Raw genomic sequence first — 23058 nt, forward strand, 5'->3', positions numbered from 1 at the left:
CTTTCTCATATTGGGTTTTAAACATGTTTCTTTACTTCAAAAATTAAATGCATGGATATTTTTGTAACTCCATAGAAAAAAAAAGACTCGATCACATTGTTTTTTTCATGGCTAAGGAGGAATAAAAACACTCAAAAAATAAATCTTGACTCAAGTTCTCACAATTCATGCATGAAAGGGTTAAGTGACAATCTACTGACATCAAACCAAGTTTAAGTTATTTACACAGGCTATGTTTTACCTGGTGTATAGTATGAAATCTGACTCCAGTCTTTTATTATAGTGTCTTATTTTACCGAAGGGACAAAAAGTTGACAACTCTGACGACGCTTTAATCCAGCAGGCTGCGTGCGTGCGTGCAGGCGTGCAGTGACGTCTTCGTCCCAGAATGCAGTCTGGTAAACAGACATGGAAGCACCAGGTGAAGACCTCCACAGAGGCTGAGCTCTGCACTCGCTCTTTCCCACCGTCTTCTGTCTCTTTCGCCCAGTGCATCCAGCTGATTTACATCTGCCTGGTGTCACGTTTTCGTCTACAGCATCCAGAGCCTTGGTAAGAGCGAAGTTCTTGTCGATCCTTGACGACTGCTGATGACTTCTGCTGTGCTGTCAGGCTTTTGCCAGTTTCCTCGCTAACGCTAATCATGGCTGGCTACAGGCTTCAGCTAGCAGGCTAATGTAGCCACCACTGATCTCTAGTAACGTTTGTACCAGTCACTGACCAACACTGGAGGGAGACAGTTTTTTATGACACATTCCCTGACAAACACAGTGTCTTTTATCACGTATTTCCTTTACAATTAATTATTTTCATTTCCATCTATTAAAAAGTGCCAATGTGCGTTTGTATGTCATAAAGGTGGGAGTAATGCTAGCTTATAAAACTGCTGGCTCCTGTTGGTCACAGCTAGCTAATGTTAGCTAACTCAAGTTATGAATCGGGTGCTATAGATAAAGACATTATACGACTCTATATTTTTTCATTCAACTGCCTGTATTTAGTAAAAACTAAGATTAGTCACGTACTAAGGTAGAAATATTGTCATGTCAACATTACATTTTCTCACACTGTAACTGTGCTAGTTACTGTACTGTTACATGTACACATACGGATATAGTCATAGTTTAGATTTGTATTGTTTTAAGACTGCACAATATCATAATGTATTGAGTTTCATTTTACTATATCATGATTATCAACTTTATCTTTGAACAAAATGAAAATTCCTGGTGTCAATAAAAAAAAAACCTAACAAAATAATGAACTTTTTTCTAATGTTATAATTAATTGAATTCATTGTTTATGTTTACTATAGTCCTGGATATTTTAATGCTGAGAAATGTTAACAGACATGTTTTACGTCTGATGTTGATGTCACCCAATATTATTCGACTCTCTTATTCTCATAATAAAACAGTCTTGACAAGGAGACAGGGAAGAGCTGTTATTCAAGAACAATCCAAAAAGCCTGATGTAGTTGGAAATGGCTTCTGTTTTTCAAATAGTCAATTTCTGATGTGTTTTACAGGCTCTCATTCACTTCATTAATTGTGCTGATAATGACCTTTTTTCTTGGATTTTTGCATTGAACCATAGATGCTTTGATTTATGGTCATCCAAATTACATTAAAGGTTAAGGAAATGTATAGACCCATTTTGGAATAATACACAATACTAAGCTACAAGTGTATTTTTTTTTTTCAATGGAATACAGTGTATAAATCAGTCACCTAATCTCAATCTGATCTCAAGATTAATGTCTAAAAGCCACCCGGAACATTTACAGATAGATTTGTATTCTATGCTGCTCACTTCAGTTACACACAGTATTGTGCAATCGCACTTGGAGGTGTTCTTGACTGTTGTCCATCACTGAATGAACAACTGGATATTATAAGTATGAATAAAAAAATTAGTTGATTATTGAAAGTTACAGCCACAACATGGCTTGAGTTGGGGGCAAATTAGCACATACTGAACAGTATTAGTAGTATTAGCGTAGAATACTAGCTCTTAATGTTAATCTCATTCCTTGACTTCTGGAGTCTAGCACTTGGAGATAGACGTATTTCTCTCTTGCTTTGAGCTGTGGTGTCATCAACATTGTAAGCCATAGCCATGTACGAAATGCAAAACTTCATTACCCAATAAACATTCTTAATCGTTTTATCAGGAAGCTGAAGAGCAAATTCATATGCAGCTAAAACATACCACATAATTCATGGTAATGGATTTTTAAAAATATAGTGAGGAGTTTTCATTTACAACCGTTTGAATTCTTATGCAAATGTTAGCCCAAGTCAAGTGAGTTATGTTAGCTGCAAAACTCTGTAGTTCTGTGCATTGCAGATTGGGTTAATGGTTATTTATATGAATATAAAACAGTGCATTTTTAGTCATATTTTATAGGCCCTAACATGCTCAAATGATGTTGTGTGCTAGTTTTAGTTGATTCTTTGCATCACATTTATTGAACTGAATTTGCTCTTATTATTTTATCATTGTTTGTTTTATTCACATGACTGCATTGAAAATGAGGCCCCCCTCCGTATATTCTGAGTCTAAATAAAGGCTGATGAATGAATAAGCATATTACATTTAGGAGTAGGTAGTAAGTTACTGTGCCCAGCCCACATAGACTTTGACAAGACCAACAAGCTTTGTTGCAGTGGTGATACATTTGTCAGATATGACATGAACTAACGCATTGCATTACAAACAAAACGTTTTTCTTTAGTCCCATGCTTTATGATATATAGCAGTTAACACAACAAAATAATGATGAAATGGTTATGGTCTGCCTTTCAAAGGGATTAGTGTGTGGTTGCAGAGGGTGGTTGGGGATGGTGCTTAATGGATTGGATTACTGCATAATGGTGAAAAACTCCATGACAAGGCCAAGGCAGGAAAGGGACAGAGTTACCTTCCACACACTCTTGTATAATTCCCTATTCACTGATTAACTCTATCAAGACACAGAAAGAACAAAACAAAGAAACTGATACTGACTTCTTCTGTGTGTGTGTGTGTGTGTGTGTGTATGTGTATGTGTGTGTGTGGTTGTGTGCCTGTGTGTGTCTTCATATCTTCAGACTTCCTCTGCAGTGTGTCAGCCAGTGAAAACCCAAACTGATGAGGATCGTCTGATTGAGTTAAAAATAAGTTCCTTTTTTTCTTATTTGCCAAGGTAAGATCTCTCTGATGTTTCCTATGATGGTCATGCTTTTGAGTATTTTTTCTATCGGTGTAAAAATGCTCAGAGTTGCACAGTTTTTATAAATATTTTCAAGCATCCATTTTTACAATAGCAATTTGGCCATCAGCTTGTTACTTATTGTAAATCTTTTGTGCTGAGAGAAAAAAAGAAATTTTGTTTGTTTTTAAGTCCTTCTCAGTCCTTCATTGCATTACCTTTGAGCACAAATTTATGTAAATTCATTATCAAACAACCTTTAGTATAACAGTCAACAAACATCACTGCTGCCATTGGGGATCATCATGTTATTTGCTGATAGCACCTGGTAAATTTCTTTACATTTTTTATATTTACAGCTGCCATTAACATTCTTATGGTAGTTGTTTTCGGCATATATTTTGTCCTCCCACATCACCAACAAGTAACAGTTTCTAGATTTTCCTGTTATCACAAGAAGAAACTCATTTGTATTTGTTCAAGGATACTTAATAATATCTTGTAGCCATGTTGAAATGAAAGTGAAAGGCAGCATTATATTTAATCTCCTTTTTGCATTTTGCTTATGTAAGGACAAATATTACAAACACCATTTCTGATATAACACATTTCAAAGAGTCTGTCAGTGCGAACCTACAGCTTCTCTGTTAGAAAAGATTTAATTGTAATGTAGTCATTATTCTTCTGTTCATTATGTCTAAATAATCAGTATGTCATTTTTAGGCTTTTGGTGCAAAAATGTCAAACTCCAGACTAAATTACAATATAACCAACTAACAGACTTTTCATATATCTTTATTTAACCAGGAAGTCCCATTGAGATTAGAAATCTCTTTGCAAGGGAGACCTGGCCAAGATAGCAGCCGTCCAAAGTCAAAACTATACAAAACACATACATGCTACACAATGAACAATAAAACAGAATAGCAATTATTCAACCATAATGGCCTCTCAAGAAAACAGTGACATTCCTCCTTCACTGCATTCTTCATGATACATTTAAACTCATTAACAGAGATGAAGGTTTTTGAAGATTATTCTATGACCATGGTGCATGATAAGAAAATGCCGTTTTGCCAAAGTCTGTCAGAACTTGGGGAACAGTCAAAAGCAACCACTTGGAAGCACATAGATGGAAACCACTAGAGCAAACAGAAAGAAGGGTGCAAAGGTATTCTGGGAGTTTACCCAGCAGAGCTTTATAGATGAACATAAACCGGTGTCGTCTACGAATACTTAATGATGTCCAGCCCACTAAATTATAGGGAATGCAGTGGTGAGTGAGGGATTCTGCATTTGAAATGAAACGTAAAAAAGCATGATACACTGAATCAAGACTCCTTAAAGTGGAGGTAGCTGCGTGTCTACAGTATATCCCCATAATCAATCACAGACAGAAAGGTGGCTTCCACAAGTTTTTTTTCTTTGTAGAGAATGTGAAACAGGAGTTATTTCTAAAATAAAAACTAGTCTTCAATTTGAGTTTCTTATCTAGATTAGAAATATGAACTTTAAAGAGAGCTGTTCATCAATCCATATTCCCAAGTACGGAGGACGCCCTTTCAATCAATGTACCATCAGATGTAAAAATTCTTAGATTGTCAAAGTTTTGCAAGCAAGCTTTTGATAAAATCATAAACTTTGTTTTCTGGGAATTTAAAATCAATTTTAGACCATTCAAAGCTCTTTGCAAAAACTGAAATACAGTCTGGAGTTCTTCTATCGCCTGTGCTGCAGAGGGCGTAGATGTATAGATGATTGTGTCATCAGCATACAGATCCAATTTAGCTTTAATGTCTTTACCTAAATCATTTATAAAAAATACAAAATAAAATAGGAGCCAACATAGAACCTTGGGGCACACCTTTAGTTGTCTCAAGAAAGTCTGATTTGTGTTCCTCTGCTTGGACACACTGTTCCTACCTGTTAAGTAATTTTTAAACCATTTAAGAGCTTTGGGGCCAAAGCCACTTTTCCTGAGTTTGTCTAGAAGTAGTTCATGATCCACTGAGTCAAACACGTAGAGATCTACAAATAAGGAAGCACAATGCCGTTTTCTGTCCAGGCACCAATACAACACTTTTACAAACTTTTGCGACAATAGCCACCAGGTAACCTACACAAAGACTACAGAAGTAATGCTATAATTTCTGTCTGTTTTCAAGAAGCTACAGTTCTATCCCTGACTGAAAGTCATGGCGCAGCAATGTGGCTACACTGTTACTAGTGAATCATTAAAATAAGAGGCTTTGCTTGTTTGCGAAAGAATGAATGACAATCACAAGTAGCCAAGGCTGCCCTTTCAATAACCACTGTCAAAAAATGTCACTCAGGGGTTCTTGAAATGTGTAACCTTGGCTAAGTTGCAATGAAAAAGACTGAAGACTTGAGATAATACATACTTTTAATTTTTACTGTTTGTTAATTTACTCATGAAGAGGAGATTGAATTCATTCGATGTACTGCTTTGTATACAATACATTTTACCCATCAGTGCCACTTAGAACCAGTGTGAAGTTTACATGTTGACCCACTGTTTGGTGAACATAATTCAAGCTTAATTAGTGCAACTAAACGCTACAACCAAATGTTTACCATGTGATTACCATCATACTTACACAACAGTGTCTAGCATCATAACTTATCTTTTATTCTGTAGTCATTCATTCTCATCCAGGTAAGTAAGATGTTACTGTTCAGTCAGATGACTTAAATATGAATATGTTCACGTGTCCTATAATGCTCATGTAATGTAATTTAGCTTTAGCTGAATGAATCTGAATGTATATTTTATCTACATGTCAGGTGGTGACAAGGGTATATGAAGGATGCAAAAATATAAAACTCTGATACACTGGCAGCTATCTTAAGGACATGGTTTTTGATAAGTGTTTCTTTATTTGGTGTTGGTCAAATAACAAAATCAAGTTTCTAAACTGTACTCTTCAAACTAGCAGCAAGGGCCAAGGTCATTTGTGCTCAAGGCTCCACAGGGTACATGCCAACTGAGAACTTTAAGAACACCTTACACTTGATTTTTTTTTTTTCTCCCAGAAGGACAGAGTTGAAGGCTGCTTATTCTGTCAAACCGACAGATGGTTACTACTGAAGAGTTAGAAATGATATGAAAAAGGAAAGGTATAAAATAGAATCGAGGACCTTGTTACTCTTATGAAACAAGGACAGTGCGGAATGTTTGGGCTATTGCGTTATTTATGCTTTACTTAAAACTGCATTGCAAAGGTTGTTCACATTCATGTCACTGTGAATAAGTAACCAATCAAAACTTGACTTTGATCACTTTACAGATTTGAGAAGTTTGGGAATCATGTGTTTTTTAAAAAATTTCTATTCTACATTTTCCCATCAGTCATAGAGATATTATCTGTGAAGACCAAATTGGCATCTATCTAAATGTGTGTCTTGTATTTTTGTGTGTGGGACTTGAATCAAAGTAAATACAGCACCCACAAATAAAATGATTACATATGCACTAGCATTCAACTGACAAAAATGGTAGTTATTTGTAATGATCTATATATCTTATACTTTTATGCATATTCAGTTTTTCCTGTATCAACATTAAAAACAAAATCTGACAGCTCAACGTATACATGATACCATTTGCTTTTTGAAATCTGAATAAATGTGTGGTTTAAGTTTGTGCATACCTGTGCCCACAGCTTGTAGTGACAGATTTTAAATACTTGAATGGAGAGTAAGTGAGAAACTGAAGATTTGTGGCAGAATTTAGGATACTCTTAATATCAGTGTTTATTATTTCTGTATAGTGTACGTAAGGAAATATTTCATGTAAGTCATTGTGTTTGTAGCAAAAAGTCAGTTGTACTTAAATTTTGCATCCTTGATGCAGTTTACAATGAACCGTTGTAAATGTGAAAGTTGTTAAGCCAGTTTTTATGCCTGCAGGCTACTGTGAGGCTATTTACTGTCTTACACTTAATGGTAACCTGAACTATACTACAACTTACACACTCAGGTTTTCATATCATTTTAAGGTTCATTCAACTGATATTTCACTACCACTTTGAAGGGAAAGGGCATCACATTAGTCCAATTATGTTTGTAGTTAAATAAAAGCAACAAAAGCCATCACAGCAGCTACACTCTTCACAAATCTAGGGGAAATTCTGGGAAAATTAAATGCATTTTCAATGTTGACTTACTCTACTATATAACACACAGAATAACTATGTAAGACAGGTATTTGTGTATCACGTTAGACAGGCAGTGTGATCTTCAGACATGGGCATTGGAATCATCTGAACTTTGTGGGCACCCACGATTACCCTGGGAATATTCCTTTACCTGGAATCAAACATGATTTCAAGTGTTTGGGTCAATTTTAAGGCAGTTCATGTTGGAAATGTCATTTTTATGTACAGGAAGATTTAATTTAGTTGACATTTTTAATGGCATATTAATTTAACTCTTTAAGACTTAGGGTTTACTAGAACTATTTTTATGGCAACTTCTGAATGAATTATTCCCTATATTTAACCTTTCCAAAGTGACTGATTTATTTCTCATAGAATTATCCTCTGTATTGTCCAACTTTTATTGAACATCCAGCATTTTCCTATATTTAAGTTACTAAGCTCAGAGTAAATTCAAAGATTATTGTATCAAACAGAAAACTGAAGAAAAATTCATTTTTTTTCAGCAAAGTTATCATTAACTGAACATAAAAATAAGCATCTATAACCACTGCTGTTTGTCAGACTACATGGGTTTTATTGGTGAGTCATTGTTGCAGAAGATGATGGCATTTGCACATTCACTACGGAGCCTCTGAACGTCCAACTGCATTTTACCTTGATAAATATTGATGGGACTAGTGGATTCAAGTTATTAAACATTTCAGATTAGTAGATGCTTTTGGTTGCCATTGGCTGTGTAGATCTTTGAAAGTTATTAAATATTTCATTCATTGTTCACAGATGTTTTGGATTCTAGGATTTCTACACATTCAAAGTATATCCCACGTGTAGTGTTGGGTGGTATTACAGTTAACCCTTTCATGCATGAATTATGAGAACCTTAATCAAGAACCCCCCCCCCCCCCCCAAGTGGTTTTTATTCCTCTTTAGGCATGAAAACAAACAAAAAAAAAACTCAGTTCATTTTTTTTATGAACCTATTTTTCATGGAGTTACAAAAGTGTCCACTCAGCTAGACACCATGCGTTTAATTTTAGAAGAATAAAAACATGTATTTACTGATATACTGCGTGAAAACTGTGAAATAAAAACATGTTTAATGCAGCTAATCTGATGTTTTCTCACATTTTAGCATACTATAATACTAGTTATTAGTCATTTCATGGAGATAATATGGAGATAATGGTATGACTTGCAGTGTATATCCCACGTGTAGTGTTGGGTGGTATTACAGTTAACCCTTTCATGCATGAATTATGAGAAACTTAATCAAGGGACACCCCCCAACAAGTGGTTTTTATTCCTCTTTAGGCATGAAAACAAAAAAAAAACAATGCAATTTATTTTTTTTATGAACCTATTTTTCATGGAGTTACAAAAGTGTCCACTCAGCTAGACACCATGCGTTTAATTTTAGAAGAATTAAAAACATGTATTTACTGATCTACTGTGTGAAAACTGGGAAATAATAACATGTTTAATGCAGCTAATCTGATGTTTTCTCACATTTTAGCATACTCTAATACTAGTTATTAATCATTTCATGGAGATATAGTATGACTTGCAGTGTATATCCCACGTGTGTTGGGTGGTATTACAGTTAACCCTTTCATGCATGAATTATGAGAAACTTAATCAAGGGACACCCCCCCCCCCAACCCAACAAGTGGTTTTTATTCCTCTTTAGGCATGAAAAAAAAAAAACAACTCAACGTATTTTTTTTTAACCTTTTTTCATGGCGTTACAAAAGTGTCCACTCAGCTAGACACCATGCGTTTAATTTTAGAAGAATTAAAAACATGTATTTACTGATATACTGTGTGAAAACTGGGAAATAAAAACATGTTTAATGCAGCTATCTGATGTTTTCTCACATTTTAGCATACTCTAATACTAGTTATTAATCATTTCATGGAGATAATATGCAAAAAAAAAAAAAAACACTTTTTGATTAAAAAAGAAACCTGTTAATTACATGTCTAATAACAATTAGCAATTTTTTTATTTTTTTTTTACACTCGAACATGTCACTGCAGATGAGGTTTATCTAGAACAGTAAAGTTACTGTAATGGTATGAATTGCAGTGTTCTGGATTATGCATCAGCGTCCACTGTGTCGGCTGATATGAAAATAAAACAACAAAACCCACGAATATACAGGGTGGGGAAGCAAAATTTACAATGAACATTTAGTTGTTTTTTCTCAGCAGGCACTACGTCAATTGTTTTGAAACCAAACATATATTGATGTCATAATCATACCTAACACTATTATCCATACCTTTTCAGAAACTTTTGCCCATATGAGTAATCAGGAAAGCAAACGTCAAAGAGTGTGTGATTTGCTGAATGCACTCGTCACACCAAAGGAGATTTCAAAAATAGTTGGAGTGTCCATAAAGACTGTTTATAATGGAAAGAAGAGAATGACTATGAGCAAAACTATTATGAGAAAGTCTGGAAGATACTATTAAAGAAGAATGGGAGAAGTTGTCACCCGAATATTTGAGGAACACTTGCGCAAGTTTGTGAAGGCAGTTATTGAGAAAGAAGGAGGACACATACACTACCAGGCAAAAGTTTGGACTCACCTTCTTATTTAAATGACATGAGATGGACCACAGATGGCCAACAAGAGTTCAGCATCATTTGGAACTCCTTCCAGACTTTTGGAAAACATTTCAGGTGATTACCTCATGAAGCTCATCAAGAGAATGCCAAGAATGCACAAAGCAGTAATAAAAGCAAAATGTGACTATTTTGAAGAATCTAAAATATAAAACATGCTTTGAGTTTTGTCACACCTTTTTAAACTACGTAATTCCATATGTGTTCATTCATAGTTTTGATGCCTTCAGTGAGAATTTACAATGAAATAGTCATAAAATAAAGAAAAACCAGGTGAGTCCAAACTTTTGCCTGGTAGTGTAGAATAAAAACATTTTCTATTATGTACATTTTCTTGTGGCAATAAACTCATGACTTTCAATAAACTAATTGGTCATACACTGTCTTTCAATCCCTGCCTCAAAATATTGTAAATTTTGCTTCCCCACCCTGTACAAGAGAACACCTGTGACCAGCTGTCCACTATGCATGAAAAGGTTAAAGCTGACTGAAAATTCGAATACACCTACAGCACATTTGAACCATCACTAATTTGTTGAGAATGAGAAGGTGAAGTATTTCTATGAGTCATATTATTTTAGAAATGGAAAAAAAAAAAAAAAAAAAAGAAGAAGGGGAAAACACCCGCCTGTCAAACGCAGTGTTTCTCAATGAGTAATATTACAGGGTTTTTTCAAAATAAAGGTCTCCTGCTTTTATTTTTAATTTTTTCTGGGGTGGATTCCTAAATAAATATTAAGGGGACATATTAAATCTACGCTCGTGCTTTCAGATCCATAATTTAGGGTTTATACTTGTTGCTTGCACATAAGAGTTTTTTTTTTTTTTTTTCCTCCGGGGGGCGGGTGCGATGAAACAACACGCGTTTGCTCGTGTCAATCAGTGAGAGAGTCCTCCTATCCCGAGCGCGACCAGAGCTGACTCTTGTGTTGTTACATTGTAGCGGAAAGAATGTCGGAAAGGGCCGAGGATGACGTCAGGGGGGAGCTGCGCCGAGCGGCCAGGCAGCAGCTGAAGCAGCAGCAGATCCAGCGGGGAGAAGCCTCCACAGCAATGGCGACTGTTGCGGAGCGGAGATCCTTGCCTAGTCCAGAAATAATGCTGGGACAGCCTTGGAGCAACTGGGTCGACGCTTCCAAACTCCACGGCAACGACGGTGAGTTCCCCAGGGCCCCGAACGTGCGCGTGGAAGCGAGGAAGAGCGCGACACTTGCCAGTCCTGTCCTGTTTTTTGGCCGAATGCATGCAGTTTTTAGGTGGAATATGAAGAAACGCGACTGGTAGCAACAGCACGGGCAGGCAAAAGCAAGTGCAACTATTTATTTGTCTGTGTGTCGGATCGCCTCGTTTTCAGGTGCTGAATCGGAGGAAAGTTTCAAAGACTTCGGGAAAAATCGAGAAGCCATGCGTTTGTGCAGAGAAGGTGAGTGTTTTTTTTTTTTTTTTTTTTTTTTTTTTTTTTTTTCCCCTTTCTCTAGGGCCAAATGTGTATTTTGGTTCTGGGGGTTTGCACACATATTCACATACATTCAAACACTTTACAAGCGTCGTTGGGCCAGAATGTAAACCTACTGTACATGAAGCGCATCCACAGCTGACAATAGAAAACCGGATATATGAGTGAAACGTGTTTCTGTTATTCGTGCGGCAGTTGACATTTGCATCTGTCTCTTAAAATAACTTATCTGATAACTACTTGGACTGGCTGTAGTTAAGCATAGATCCAGACGTATATTCTCATACTCTGTTGGTATAGTGTTAGATGATTAGACTTAATTTTTGTCATTTTACAGATAAAATCTCTTAATATAGCCTAATATATAATATAAGGTGAAATGTTTTTCCATGTGTCCTATATTTATTTTTGATTATTTTGTCAGTCCCGTGATGAAATATAACTGACAGTTTGGGACATTATGCAAAAGCCTCCTTTTTCATCATAGAATTATTCAAATGAGGTTACAATATGGCAGCCTCCTGCCTAACATGCTGTAAAATCACAACAATTGACCGGCAGTGCTTTATGTCTTAATTGTTAAAAGACTACGACCATGTTAAATAATGCAAGAGATTAAAATGACTTTTATAAAAATGTCATTTCGTACCTATTAACCAAAGTTATGTAGCTCATAGATGATTCTTCAAAGTGAAGATGTTTAAGAAAATCTGCCATCACGTCAGTGAGAACATTGCTGACTAATAACCATGTAATGTCCTCCTTGTGTTTTTGGTTAAAGCTGATATTGATTTTGAAGGATAATGTTTATTCATCCTATTAAAAGGAAAGGGATTATTCGTTCTGTTTATTAGTTTATTGTATCATGGACAATCCAAATTATTTAACTGTATCAATAACAGTAAAAAGGGGCAGCTTTAGCCATCATGGCTAGTATCCTGTTGTAGTACCTGGCCTGCTGACAATAGGCACCCTAAAAAAAACAATATATTACAGCAGATCATGAGGGAATAAAGAGAAAAGACGTTCTTTGACATCAGTGTTAGATCCTACATTGTCAGAAGCACATCAGCTATTTTCAATACCACATGATATTTTGGAAGAGTTTAAAATGTAGTTTACTTTCTGTAAACCCCAATGATTAACATAATAGAGCAGTAAAACTGCAAATAAAAAACTGTGCATTGTTTTCTTCACTCTTCCGCTGATACGTTTAACATCAGTTGAAAAGATGAGTCATCAACATCCCTGAAAAATTCATAAGTTTTGTTACACCTTGAGTAACCTAATGTCATTGCATAATGTGCTAAAGTGTTACGCACATATAGACCCACATAATGGTTTGTTTGTGGTGTGCACATCCACAGCAACTTTTAATGACTTTGCAAAGATCTTTTTCTTCCTCAAGGACACAATATCAGTACAAGTCAAATGTCACCTTTCTACAGCGATGTGGTCATTGCAGTTATTAGGGCACCTAAACTAAGATGTGTTCTTTTTTCCTTAGCTCTGGTTCAGAACTTGATGTAGGTAAAGTGGGTTAGAGTCAACAGAAACTGTTATTCTGTTAGGGGAAAAAAGTATTTGTGTGTATAATTTGGCAGAGAAAAGTGGCACTAATTAAGCAAAAGCCGCAAGGATCTTCATCAGACACACAACACCATCATTAATTCTGCAACAAGCAACGGCACAATCTCAGTGGTGTGCATAATAGTCACAGAATTACTTCTAATATATGATCCCTTTGATACTAATTTCACTAACATATGGGAAGCACACTTACTGAAATAACTGCCTCTTCATGTTACCAGATATATTTGCAGCGTTAAAAGCACAAAGGTTCAAAGCAGCAGTCACTCAGGTCATGTGATTTTGGCCCATACTTATATGTCATCAGTGTGTGTCACCTTTTTTGCTTTATATCCTCCCCACTGTTTCAGCAAAAGAAAGGGTTAATTGTAGTCTATTTGTCAGGGCACTTATCTAATGTTGTGTTTGCATCAGTCAACAACGTGGACTGTGTGCAAGACCATTGCACAATTTCAGATGAAAATGTCAGACAGGCTGGTAATGGCAGGAAAAATGCAGTTTTTATTTTCGTACTCATTTTTCAGATGAAAACATAAAATACTTAATTAATGTGAGATAGGTGGTGTCTGAGCTAGATGTCTGCTGACATGATTTGATGATGATTTATGTTTCAAAGTGGTTCCATTTCTCAATGTGTTCTCAGAGAAGGATAGAAGGACAGAAGGCTCATTTGAAAAAAAGAGAAAGAAAAAAAGCAAGACATGCAGAGGGCTTGAGACATGGCTCTATCATATCGCAGCGTCTGTCTCTGAGTGTTGTTTGTGCCATGGGGCTGATCAACACATGCTGCTCGTGGCAGAAGTATGTGCTCATACAGTGTTCCTCATATAGTGGTGTCTAGTGGGGGTATTACAAGTGAATGACTACACCTCTCCACCGTGACTCACCATCAGATTTCTTGTGTGGTGTAACTGAAAGACACACAGATGATAAGCGCACTCTCATTGTAAAAATCTGTGGCAATCAACGACTGCTGAATTTACACTGTCATGCATTTACAGTGGTGCCGTCACAGTGTGGGGAGCTGGGAAATGTAGTGTCAGCCACAGGTCAGAGTCAGCCAGCTTGTGTGCTGTGGTCAGAAGCAGCCAGAGCTGCTACTATTCCACCAGGATCATTCATCACTGCCATGGATGAGGATGCTGAAATTAACTAGACTCTCATTCCCCTCTGTCTCTGCTCTCAGGCTGTGTTTGTGCTCCTCAAGCGCAGGTCCGCTGCTCTCTCCCTCTTTGTCTTGCTAAGGGGCCTGCTGCTTCTATGCTCCGTTTCTCTCTGTTCTTTTTTCTCCCTGTTGTGTTTGTTTCTTGGCTTTGCTCTGTGTTCTGTCTCCTTCTCCTCTACGGAGACTTCCTTTCTCTCTCTGTCCTTTTCATGTTCTCCTTGAAAAAGAAGAAAATGGCGATTGTGAATGGGGCAGACACTGTGGCGTTTGACCACCTTTCAATTCAAGCCATTCTAGCTGTACAGTTCTGGGTGCCAGTGAACTGAAAGCTAAACGGCAAGGCGATCTAGCTGGACTGCCTTTTTAGTGAAGGGAACGGTTAGAAGAATGCTCCAAGTGAACAACACCAACAGTTTGGGAATGAGTTCATTTGACCTTGCTATTGCTCCAGCAAGGAAATGTGTTTGGCCTGTTCAACTCGGCAGCTCTCAGCCTGTGTCAGTGAAAAAAATCAGAGAAGGTGGATTTTTAATGGAGAGGAAAAGGAAGTTATTGATTTGTTAATATGTTCACACTCATTTTGACTCCACTAAAGTAGTGGTACAGGAAAATGCCTCGTAGAGAGTTGGATGAAAAGTCAAAAAATTGCACAGAACCTTTAGGCCAGATTCCTTAAACTATTTTAATGTCTTGTATATTTGCATCTTGCATCCAGTGAATGCCACCTGCCACATCTCATTTCTGCTCCTATATTCTTCTGCAGAATAGTCAGACCACTGCTTATGCACACAAGTATAGTGCCTTCCTGCTCTGGATTTCTATAAATTACATGTGTTTGTGCATGAACTGAAGACATTTGCCCTTTCCTTTCCTGGCAGACTTGACCTGTTGTGAAAATAGTCTTTTTGCACCATTGCTGTTGAAGGACGCACTTAACATGGTGACTTCAAACTATTGACATGCATTTAGCTGCATCATTCTTGTCAATTCTTCCACACAAGGGTTCCTCTGACCTCCTTGCATGGGAAACTCACCAGGTAAACCCTTTTATACTGGCGTTGCCTTAATGTCCTCATCCCTTCTACACTGGGCCAGTGATGATTGGAGAACCCTTGACGGCCCTGTCGGAGTACGTGTTGGAGAGGCCCTCCACTTCTCTCCTCTTGTATCCTCTCCTCTGCTCATCTCATCATAACGCCCGAGGCAATCTCTTAATTAGCCTCCTTAATTAGGTGGTTTCTGGTTCTCCGCGCCAGGGTAAATTTTGATCACGTTCTGGTGAGGAGCCGCACTTCCCTCTGATTTTTTTTTTCTTCTTCCTCAGTGTGAATTGTGAAGTGTAAGGGCTGATTCATACTTTTTGGGTGGGTAGAGATGCTGGGTTTATGCTCACAGGGTTCTAGTTCATGTGCTTTGATATTCACCATTCCTTTCCTCATGATTGTGCACCTGAAAACTGCACTTCCTCTCCTTGTAGCACTACAGGAAAATCCTGATCTTTGTGTCCTGCAGCAAGTAAATGATACCCTTAAATCAGCCATATGTTCCACTTTCTTTTCCTGTCACTGAGTCTCGGACAGAAGCACTGACTTAAGCACTTACTTAAACATAGTGTGAATAGCAATAGGCTAATTCATATCTTAAGCTAATATAACTCTATATAACTGTGTTTTCTTGGGTTCTAAACCATGATCTGACACTCACTGAATTGTAGTTTACATATTACTGTGATTGCTGTGCCGATTTCTATGACCTGGACATCCACTAAGAAATGACCTGTTTTAAAAATGGAAATATTCATTATGACTTAAGAAGAGCAGGGCCAGAGTCCATTAAAATTTAACACTGTCAGGAGAATATAGGGCCTTAAAAATAGGAGATTAGACAGGATCTCCCCTTTAGGGGGAATACACATTAGACTGTATCTGGATGACAGGGAATCTTTAACTTACCTTTATAAGAAACTCTAAGCATGAAGAGATAAGTACTTTTCCTGGTTTGTATCTCCAGGGCATCCTGGCCATAATGGTGTCTAGCAAAGACAGCCTGTTTTTATTTTTCTTAATATCTTAGCATGGATTATGTGTCGCATAACACCTCACTAGATGTTTTCCTCTGTGTGGCCTGTTTATCCCAAAGAAGATTATGCCATCAAATTGGAATAACCCATCTTGAACTATTATAGTGCTGACAATGAATGATGGATATTTCAGAGTTTGCTGCCAACTGGGACACTTGCTAATGTCAGATCTTGTTCATTGCATTTACTTGACTCATGCTCAGTGTGGTTGATTTCCCTGTGTGTACAGACATGCCCATTTTTGGCCAGTGTCCAGCACAAGATGACTCTACCTGGTGATGTGCAGCCATTGCAGTCAGGGTAGTGAAGCCCCAAGCCTTCCAAGCACACTATGGTAAGTTTTCTTGTACATGCACACGCATATATACATGCATATACATGCCTCTGAGAACAGTCTTCTCATAATTAAATATTGGAGGTACTATTTCCCACACTTACTACCCCTCCGCTGTGTTCCTTCTTCCTGTGCCTTTGTATTCCTCACCACCGTCTTTTCCTCTCAGCACGGTAACCTGAGAGGGGGACACTACAGACTTTTGATTTCTTTATTTATTTATTTCACTGTCTCACTTGTATGTGTTTACAATCCCCCTGTTAATATTTGATGTGTCTCTCTCAGTCTTCCCAGTAATGTACTGCTTTAACACACAGCTCAGATTAGATTTCTTGTTTGTTAATACTTCAGGGATGTGCGTGTCACTGCATGGATTTTCACTGGATGTATAACAGATCTTATGAATTGAAATATCTCCTGGTGTCCTGTCGTGTGAGGACGTTTTTCAAGGTTTTGCAGGTGAAATCAGTTTGTGAAGATAAGAATTGTAAAGATTGGTTTATGTGTCCTGTTATAGTAATTAGTAAGGATTCTGTCACATTACATGTTTGATGGCTGAATGTAGAACTGAATACTTATGTGGGGTATGTGTTCCACAAAATGTGACAGTACTTACAGTAGTCAAGGTCAGCACTAGGGGGAGTTATAACAGCAGATGGCAAGTAGAAGAACTGCCCTTGCTGCTTTGACACCAAAAACCTAACCCATCTTTGCTAATAATATAAAACTGTTATTACTGTTTTTTTTTTCTTGTTCATTCAAACCTTCGCTTTCATTTGACATTTCTGACCTACGCGGGTTTCAATACAGACAGACAAAGATTGCATGGCAGTACACTACCCACGAAGGCACAACTGGGCTGAAATACATCACAGTACGCAATTGTGGACACATCTGTAATATGCTAGCACCTAAAATGAACAGCAGTTTTCAGAGGTTATATAAGCCATTAGTAAATGACTAATTATAGCACATTATGTTAGCTCCCATTATGTTTTTAGTGACTGACTCATATGCTGTTTTTAAGGGTGATACCATTTATATTACTCAAAGACTGATAACTGATATTTTGATCTGATTTGCAGACAGAATGAAAAACACCTGCATCAACATTTAAAACAACATAAACTAATAATCAAAATGGCTTTAGCATGTTTTTAATTAAAAGTGAAATCTTGAAGCTTATATTAAAACATAAAGTTCAGGGATTTCCCTGTAGCATGTCTTAAATTGTTAATATTTTAATAAGTAAACAAAATATCTCCCTGAAGTGTGAGACAGTAATATTAAAACATCTGTAAAACTCTAATTCTTACCAAAGCTTGAGTCTCAGGAGTTCCACTTCACCAGTACGGGATTGTTGTTCAGAATTGGGTGACTCTAATACAAGTGGGACTACAAACACTGAAAATATTGTGTTTTATGAATTAATTTGAGTCATTTTACTTAGAAAAAAAACATAATTGTAAATATAATGAATATTAGAGCTGCTAATCACTCGAACTAATATGTAAACTGTATTACTGCCATGTTTCTTGTATTGTACCAAATGGTTAATGAATACAAACTGTAGAGTTAGTTGCTATCCAGGTTTAAGCACCAGAGATGAAACGGCCCTTAATCATAAGTGTGACTGTGTGTTCATGGTATGAGACATGGCCAAATAGAGTGGTTCTTGCTGTTTTTCTCCCTTTCCTCTTACGCTGAGATTTCATTATCGGAAGGCCCCATACGGTGCTAACATGGGGCAGAGGCACTGATCTCAGCTCCATAGAGATGGTCTCGATATGATTTTAGCGTGCTTCTTTGAGCCCATCTTCTCCCGTTACGTGTTTTTTACTCCTCAGCTGAGGCTGCTCCCAGCAGGGGTGACGCTCACCGCAGAACGGGAAGCTGCAAGCTCGGCTGCCCTTTCATGCATTTGTTTCTGAACAAAAACTCCAACTCCTCACACCTACTCATATGCAATAGCTGAGCAATACACACGCTTTGAGCTTATGAGGCAAAAAGTAACCATCAGTGATTGTCCCCTAAAGCCATATTTATTATATTTCTGTAAAAATATGAACATGGTTCCTGTGTTGACCATACTAAAGCTGTCCCACTCATTGTGTTGATGTTTTTCTCACTCCCACAGCCAGGGATTCCCCTTAGCACTGAGCCAACTGCTTGACAGTGTGAAAGAAAGAAGATATTAAGCTCCACCTAATTTCTTGGTTCTGTTGTTTTGTTGCCCCCCACACACACATACACACACACATTTTGTCCACTCTTCCTTTTATCCTTCTTCCAGGGCTGCTGGTGTTGACTCTCTTCTCTTAGTGTTAGCACTTGTGGCTAGAACCACGCTGGGATTTCCTGGTGTGAGTTTGTTTGCAGGGCGTGCTACTGACTGTGACCAGGACGGGACAAGACAGAGAGGGAGGGAAGAGGGGAGGTGAAAGACAGGCTGTTGAGTTGTTGAGCTGGTAGGAAGAGGAAGGGAATCTATTTGGAGTGAATGGGTGTGTGGCAAGAGGCCCTTAGGTGAGAAGATGGCACTTATAAAAGCTTTTCTTTTCTCCTGAAAAGGCAGAGTGGGAGAGCGTGAATGGTTGTAAAGTGTGTGCATTTTTTTTTGCCTGTGGAAGGGGGGCTGAGTAAGATTGGGAGTGGCAGCTCTGTGAGTGCCTGTGTGTTCGTATTCCCTTCACTGTTTCTGGAGCAACAAGCTTGTTTGCAGCTCACCTGCTGAGACTGAGCTTTGGCCTGCAGCCCATTTCACAGCTGCACTATGAAGATCACTCCTGTGGCAAGGTGTGGAGCTGGTTAGCTAACCCTCCACTATTCTATCCTACTGTTCACCAGACGGTTTTCATTCAGACACCATGTGTGCTGCTCAAGCCCAAGTTCACTGTGCATTCACTGATGTTCATTCATTATTTGCTGTATAGCTCCAGTGCAAAGCTAGTACTGATCAGTGAGTCGTGTATATCATCACTGAACGTAGTGCAGCGTGATATAACCATCTACCGGGATTAAAAGGTGCATCAGTCAAAATGAATAGTAGCTGTGATTAATCAAATCAGTATATTTTATTTTGTGTTTGGATGTGAATGAAAGGTGAAGAAGTATTCTTTATGGCCATTATTCAAATACACAAAGCAGCAGAACATTTCACATATTCAGAGGAAGATCATTAAAATCAATGATAAATCTTTTTTCAAGGACAAAAATATGAATGAGTAAATTTAAGTCAAATAACAAGCTTTTCAACATTTATAAAGGGTTTAATCTGTGCCAAAAAGATCAAATAAAATGCTTCTCGGTCAGGTCATGGGAACACGCACATCTGTTAGAAAAATCAGAGTTTCTCTTACCCTTTTTCTGTATGCACTCATTTGTTAGCTTATTACTGTGATGTATAATAAATGCTTGTATTAAAAATATTTGAATTGTTTTCTAGGCACATTGGTCCTTACATCATAATAGGATCAAGAATTGAAACTGTGTCACTATGCCCATTGAAACTATGTTACTTTAAATCTGTGTCAATAAGTCCAAAAGTTTCCAATATATTTTCCAAAATTTTGACATCAGTGTAGCTTAATATGTTATTTAACACATTATAGGCAAATTTAAGTCAATTTCCTGTTGGAACAATAAGCACTTTGGCGTAAACCTTGTCAAAATCTGTGACATTTTGATGAAACTGCACAGTTTAAAGTATTTTTGGTCAAAAATCTTATTTTATGCAATCATCATCCTTACTGGGTTTAAGTATTTACAAATACCTACTGAAATATGGAGCACACATTGATACAGGTTATATGTACAAAGTTAGAAGCCCATTGAAGATGAAATATGTAACCATGTCACCGCTTGACCTGGACCCTTCTGCTATTTGAAAGGATTTTCGATTTGGTTTGGATAACATGTAAATTGTCATAGGTTATGTCTTATTTGATAGATTTTCTCTTGGATGGTTGTGTATTTGTACAATGCGTTCAATAAAAGCATGTTTGAAATAACATGATTTCTTTATTCAGTGTGCGTTGGAATAGGCTGTTCAGTGTCTGGAGTTAGTGTTAGTAATGTAACTATTAAAGCAGAAAGCCAGACTCTGTAAAGCTACTTTGCACACTTGTATATTGTTGTATTTATCATGTCATATTGTCCTTGCAACACTGAACATTATCTCATATCACAGATTGTGCAGGCTTGGTGCAAATCAGAGAGCACTGTAGACAACAGCAGGGTCAGGTTAACCTTCACTTCCTTACTTCTCCTCATCAGCAGACACGTCTGTCTCTACGTCTCACTATGTCTGTCTCTCTCTCTCCCCACTTATGGTCAGAGCAGCAGCAGCTCTGTCTGTCCGTCTGTCAGTGACCCTCTCAGTGACCATGGAGACTGAGCATATACAGTGGTGACACACATTGCATTAGCCTCACATTTTGAAAACATATTTGTGAGGCTCTATGCTGTTGTCCTGCTTTATTGTTTGGTTGCTTTTGCTTGGGCACTCTGCTCTATATCTGTGCTGTGGAACTGATGTGGATATGTCAGTGAAATGATTTCTAGTGTGCTATTTAATTTGTCTGGTTTGCTGAAAATAGCAAGTGATAAGAGGGCTTTTCAAAGCCCACAGCTTCTGTAATTTTATTTTATTTTTTTTTTACTTTCGTCTATTTTTGTCTCATTCAGGATGATACAACTCTGTATGATTCTAACCTTTTCTGCTGTCATGCTGCCTTTTATCAGTTTGCACAGAAGCTGTTCTATGAAGCTCAGGCAGGAAATGAAGCTCTTGACCTGTTGGCTGGTTCTATTTTAGGCTGAGTTGGCATGGATCACAAATGCTGCTTATTTGTTGTTGAGGGATCTTGCTCACTTCTGTGAAGAAATATTTTATGTTCCCAAGGGCCTAGCATTTTTTCTCCTAAATCAAGGCCTATTTGCTTCCAAATTTAGTCACATTAAGTATTTGATGTACTGTTTGATCACAGCAGTTTGATGCCTTATCCTGATCATCTAACTGTGTTGAATATTATGAATTAATGTGAGCCTGATTTATACTGTGACTCCAGAGAGAAGACACAGTTCAGCCAGCAAGCCAGGATCCACCTCGCCCTTCCCAGTGTCGGGCAGGAACCGGAGCAGTGGCAGTGGGCTTGGGCCTGGCTTAGGCTCAGGGTCTGTTGCTGGAGTGGCAAGTGGAGGGATTCTCAGCCGACCTTCCACCGCTGGATCCAGCCTATCCTCCTCTTCGACCTCGTCATCCTCCTCCAATTCCAAACTCCTCAAACCACCCAAAGAGAAGCTGCCAGGCATTCAGCGAAGACCACCCTTTTCCCCCTTCAGGGTGCTGCAGCCGGACAAGATGTGAGTTGTAATCCACAACCATTTACAGTGCTCTGTACTTTCTGTGCCACATTAATATTTGACTGTTATTTAGTTGTGCCCACTTCTAAATTAGTTTCCCTACATGTGGGAGCTAGTTAAACGACTATTTCAACAGACTAACATCTATTTATTGTGTGTTCTGTTAGGCCATTGCACAGCTGGCAAAGTGCACAGGACTGCTTTACATTAACATTACTTCACAGGGGGTTTAATCAGAGTCATGAAATTAGTGTAGCAAGTACTATTTTGTTCTATAGCTCAGAGTGATTTAGCATTTAATCTCTTTTTGAAATAGTCCTTTTTTTCCCCCTACATTATAAGTCTAGATCAAATTCCCCGCTTTTCTTGTATTTCATTCATTGGATTATCTTAAAACATCAAAATTCCATAAGTTTTTCCCACCTTTTTTGGCTACCTATTTATATTGTCCATTTATATCCATGTTTAGTTAGTGATGGCTTCGAAATATGGCCTCTCTTTTTTTACAGCAGTACATCACAGCATCATGTCAGCTATATTTATATTCAGTCTTTGATTTGGACAGAGGGGAAAGAGCTGCAGAAGGAATGGCCATTCCTGCCTAATTCTTAAATTAGTATTTTGATGTAATCAGCCTCGGTTGATTATTGTCACAGCATCGGCTACAGATTATGTCACAAGATTGTTAAACATTAAATGAATGTTGACTTCTGTTGGACAGTATTACCACTGTTCGTTTGTATTTAATTTGAAATAACTGCACTGCAGACAGCGCAGAATAGATCTGCTTAAAACAATGGAGACAATTCAGACAAAGTTGTTACATAAATGTTACTGTGCTTTTATTTATACTTCTTCTGGTTAGTCGTTTAGAAGTTCAATTTGAAATGTTTCCTCATCTTAATTTCCCTCTGAATATGCTCTTTTTATTTTCAATGTGAGTCTTTTATAATGAAAATCTCTAGTCTAACCACTAATATATGTTTAGAGGTTTCAAAAAATCAATACGTTTTGACATCTGTTTTTTTCTCAAGTCTTATTCCTGGAAGAACAACAAATCATATCA

At 37.6% G+C, this 23058-nt stretch overlaps 1 protein-coding gene across 1 annotated transcript in view; it reads left to right on the top strand.

Moving 5' to 3' along the window:
* The first annotated feature begins 407 nt into the window (after window positions 1-407).
* The window catches only part of LOC115419705 (ataxin-7-like), a 33447-nt gene continuing 10796 nt past the window's right edge, over window positions 408-23058 (top strand). The window contains 8 exon segments of the mRNA XM_030134654.1: window positions 408-552; window positions 3093-3187; window positions 10947-11159; window positions 11358-11426; window positions 16524-16559; window positions 16562-16593; window positions 16595-16628; window positions 21698-21992. Of these exon segments, the coding sequence (XP_029990514.1) occupies window positions 10955-11159; window positions 11358-11426; window positions 16524-16559; window positions 16562-16593; window positions 16595-16628; window positions 21698-21992 (671 nt within the window). The 5' untranslated portion in view covers window positions 408-552; window positions 3093-3187; window positions 10947-10954.

Source organism: Sphaeramia orbicularis, chromosome 5 (assembly GCF_902148855.1).
Source record: "Sphaeramia orbicularis chromosome 5, fSphaOr1.1, whole genome shotgun sequence".
Lineage (NCBI taxonomy): Eukaryota > Metazoa > Chordata > Actinopteri > Kurtiformes > Apogonidae > Sphaeramia > Sphaeramia orbicularis.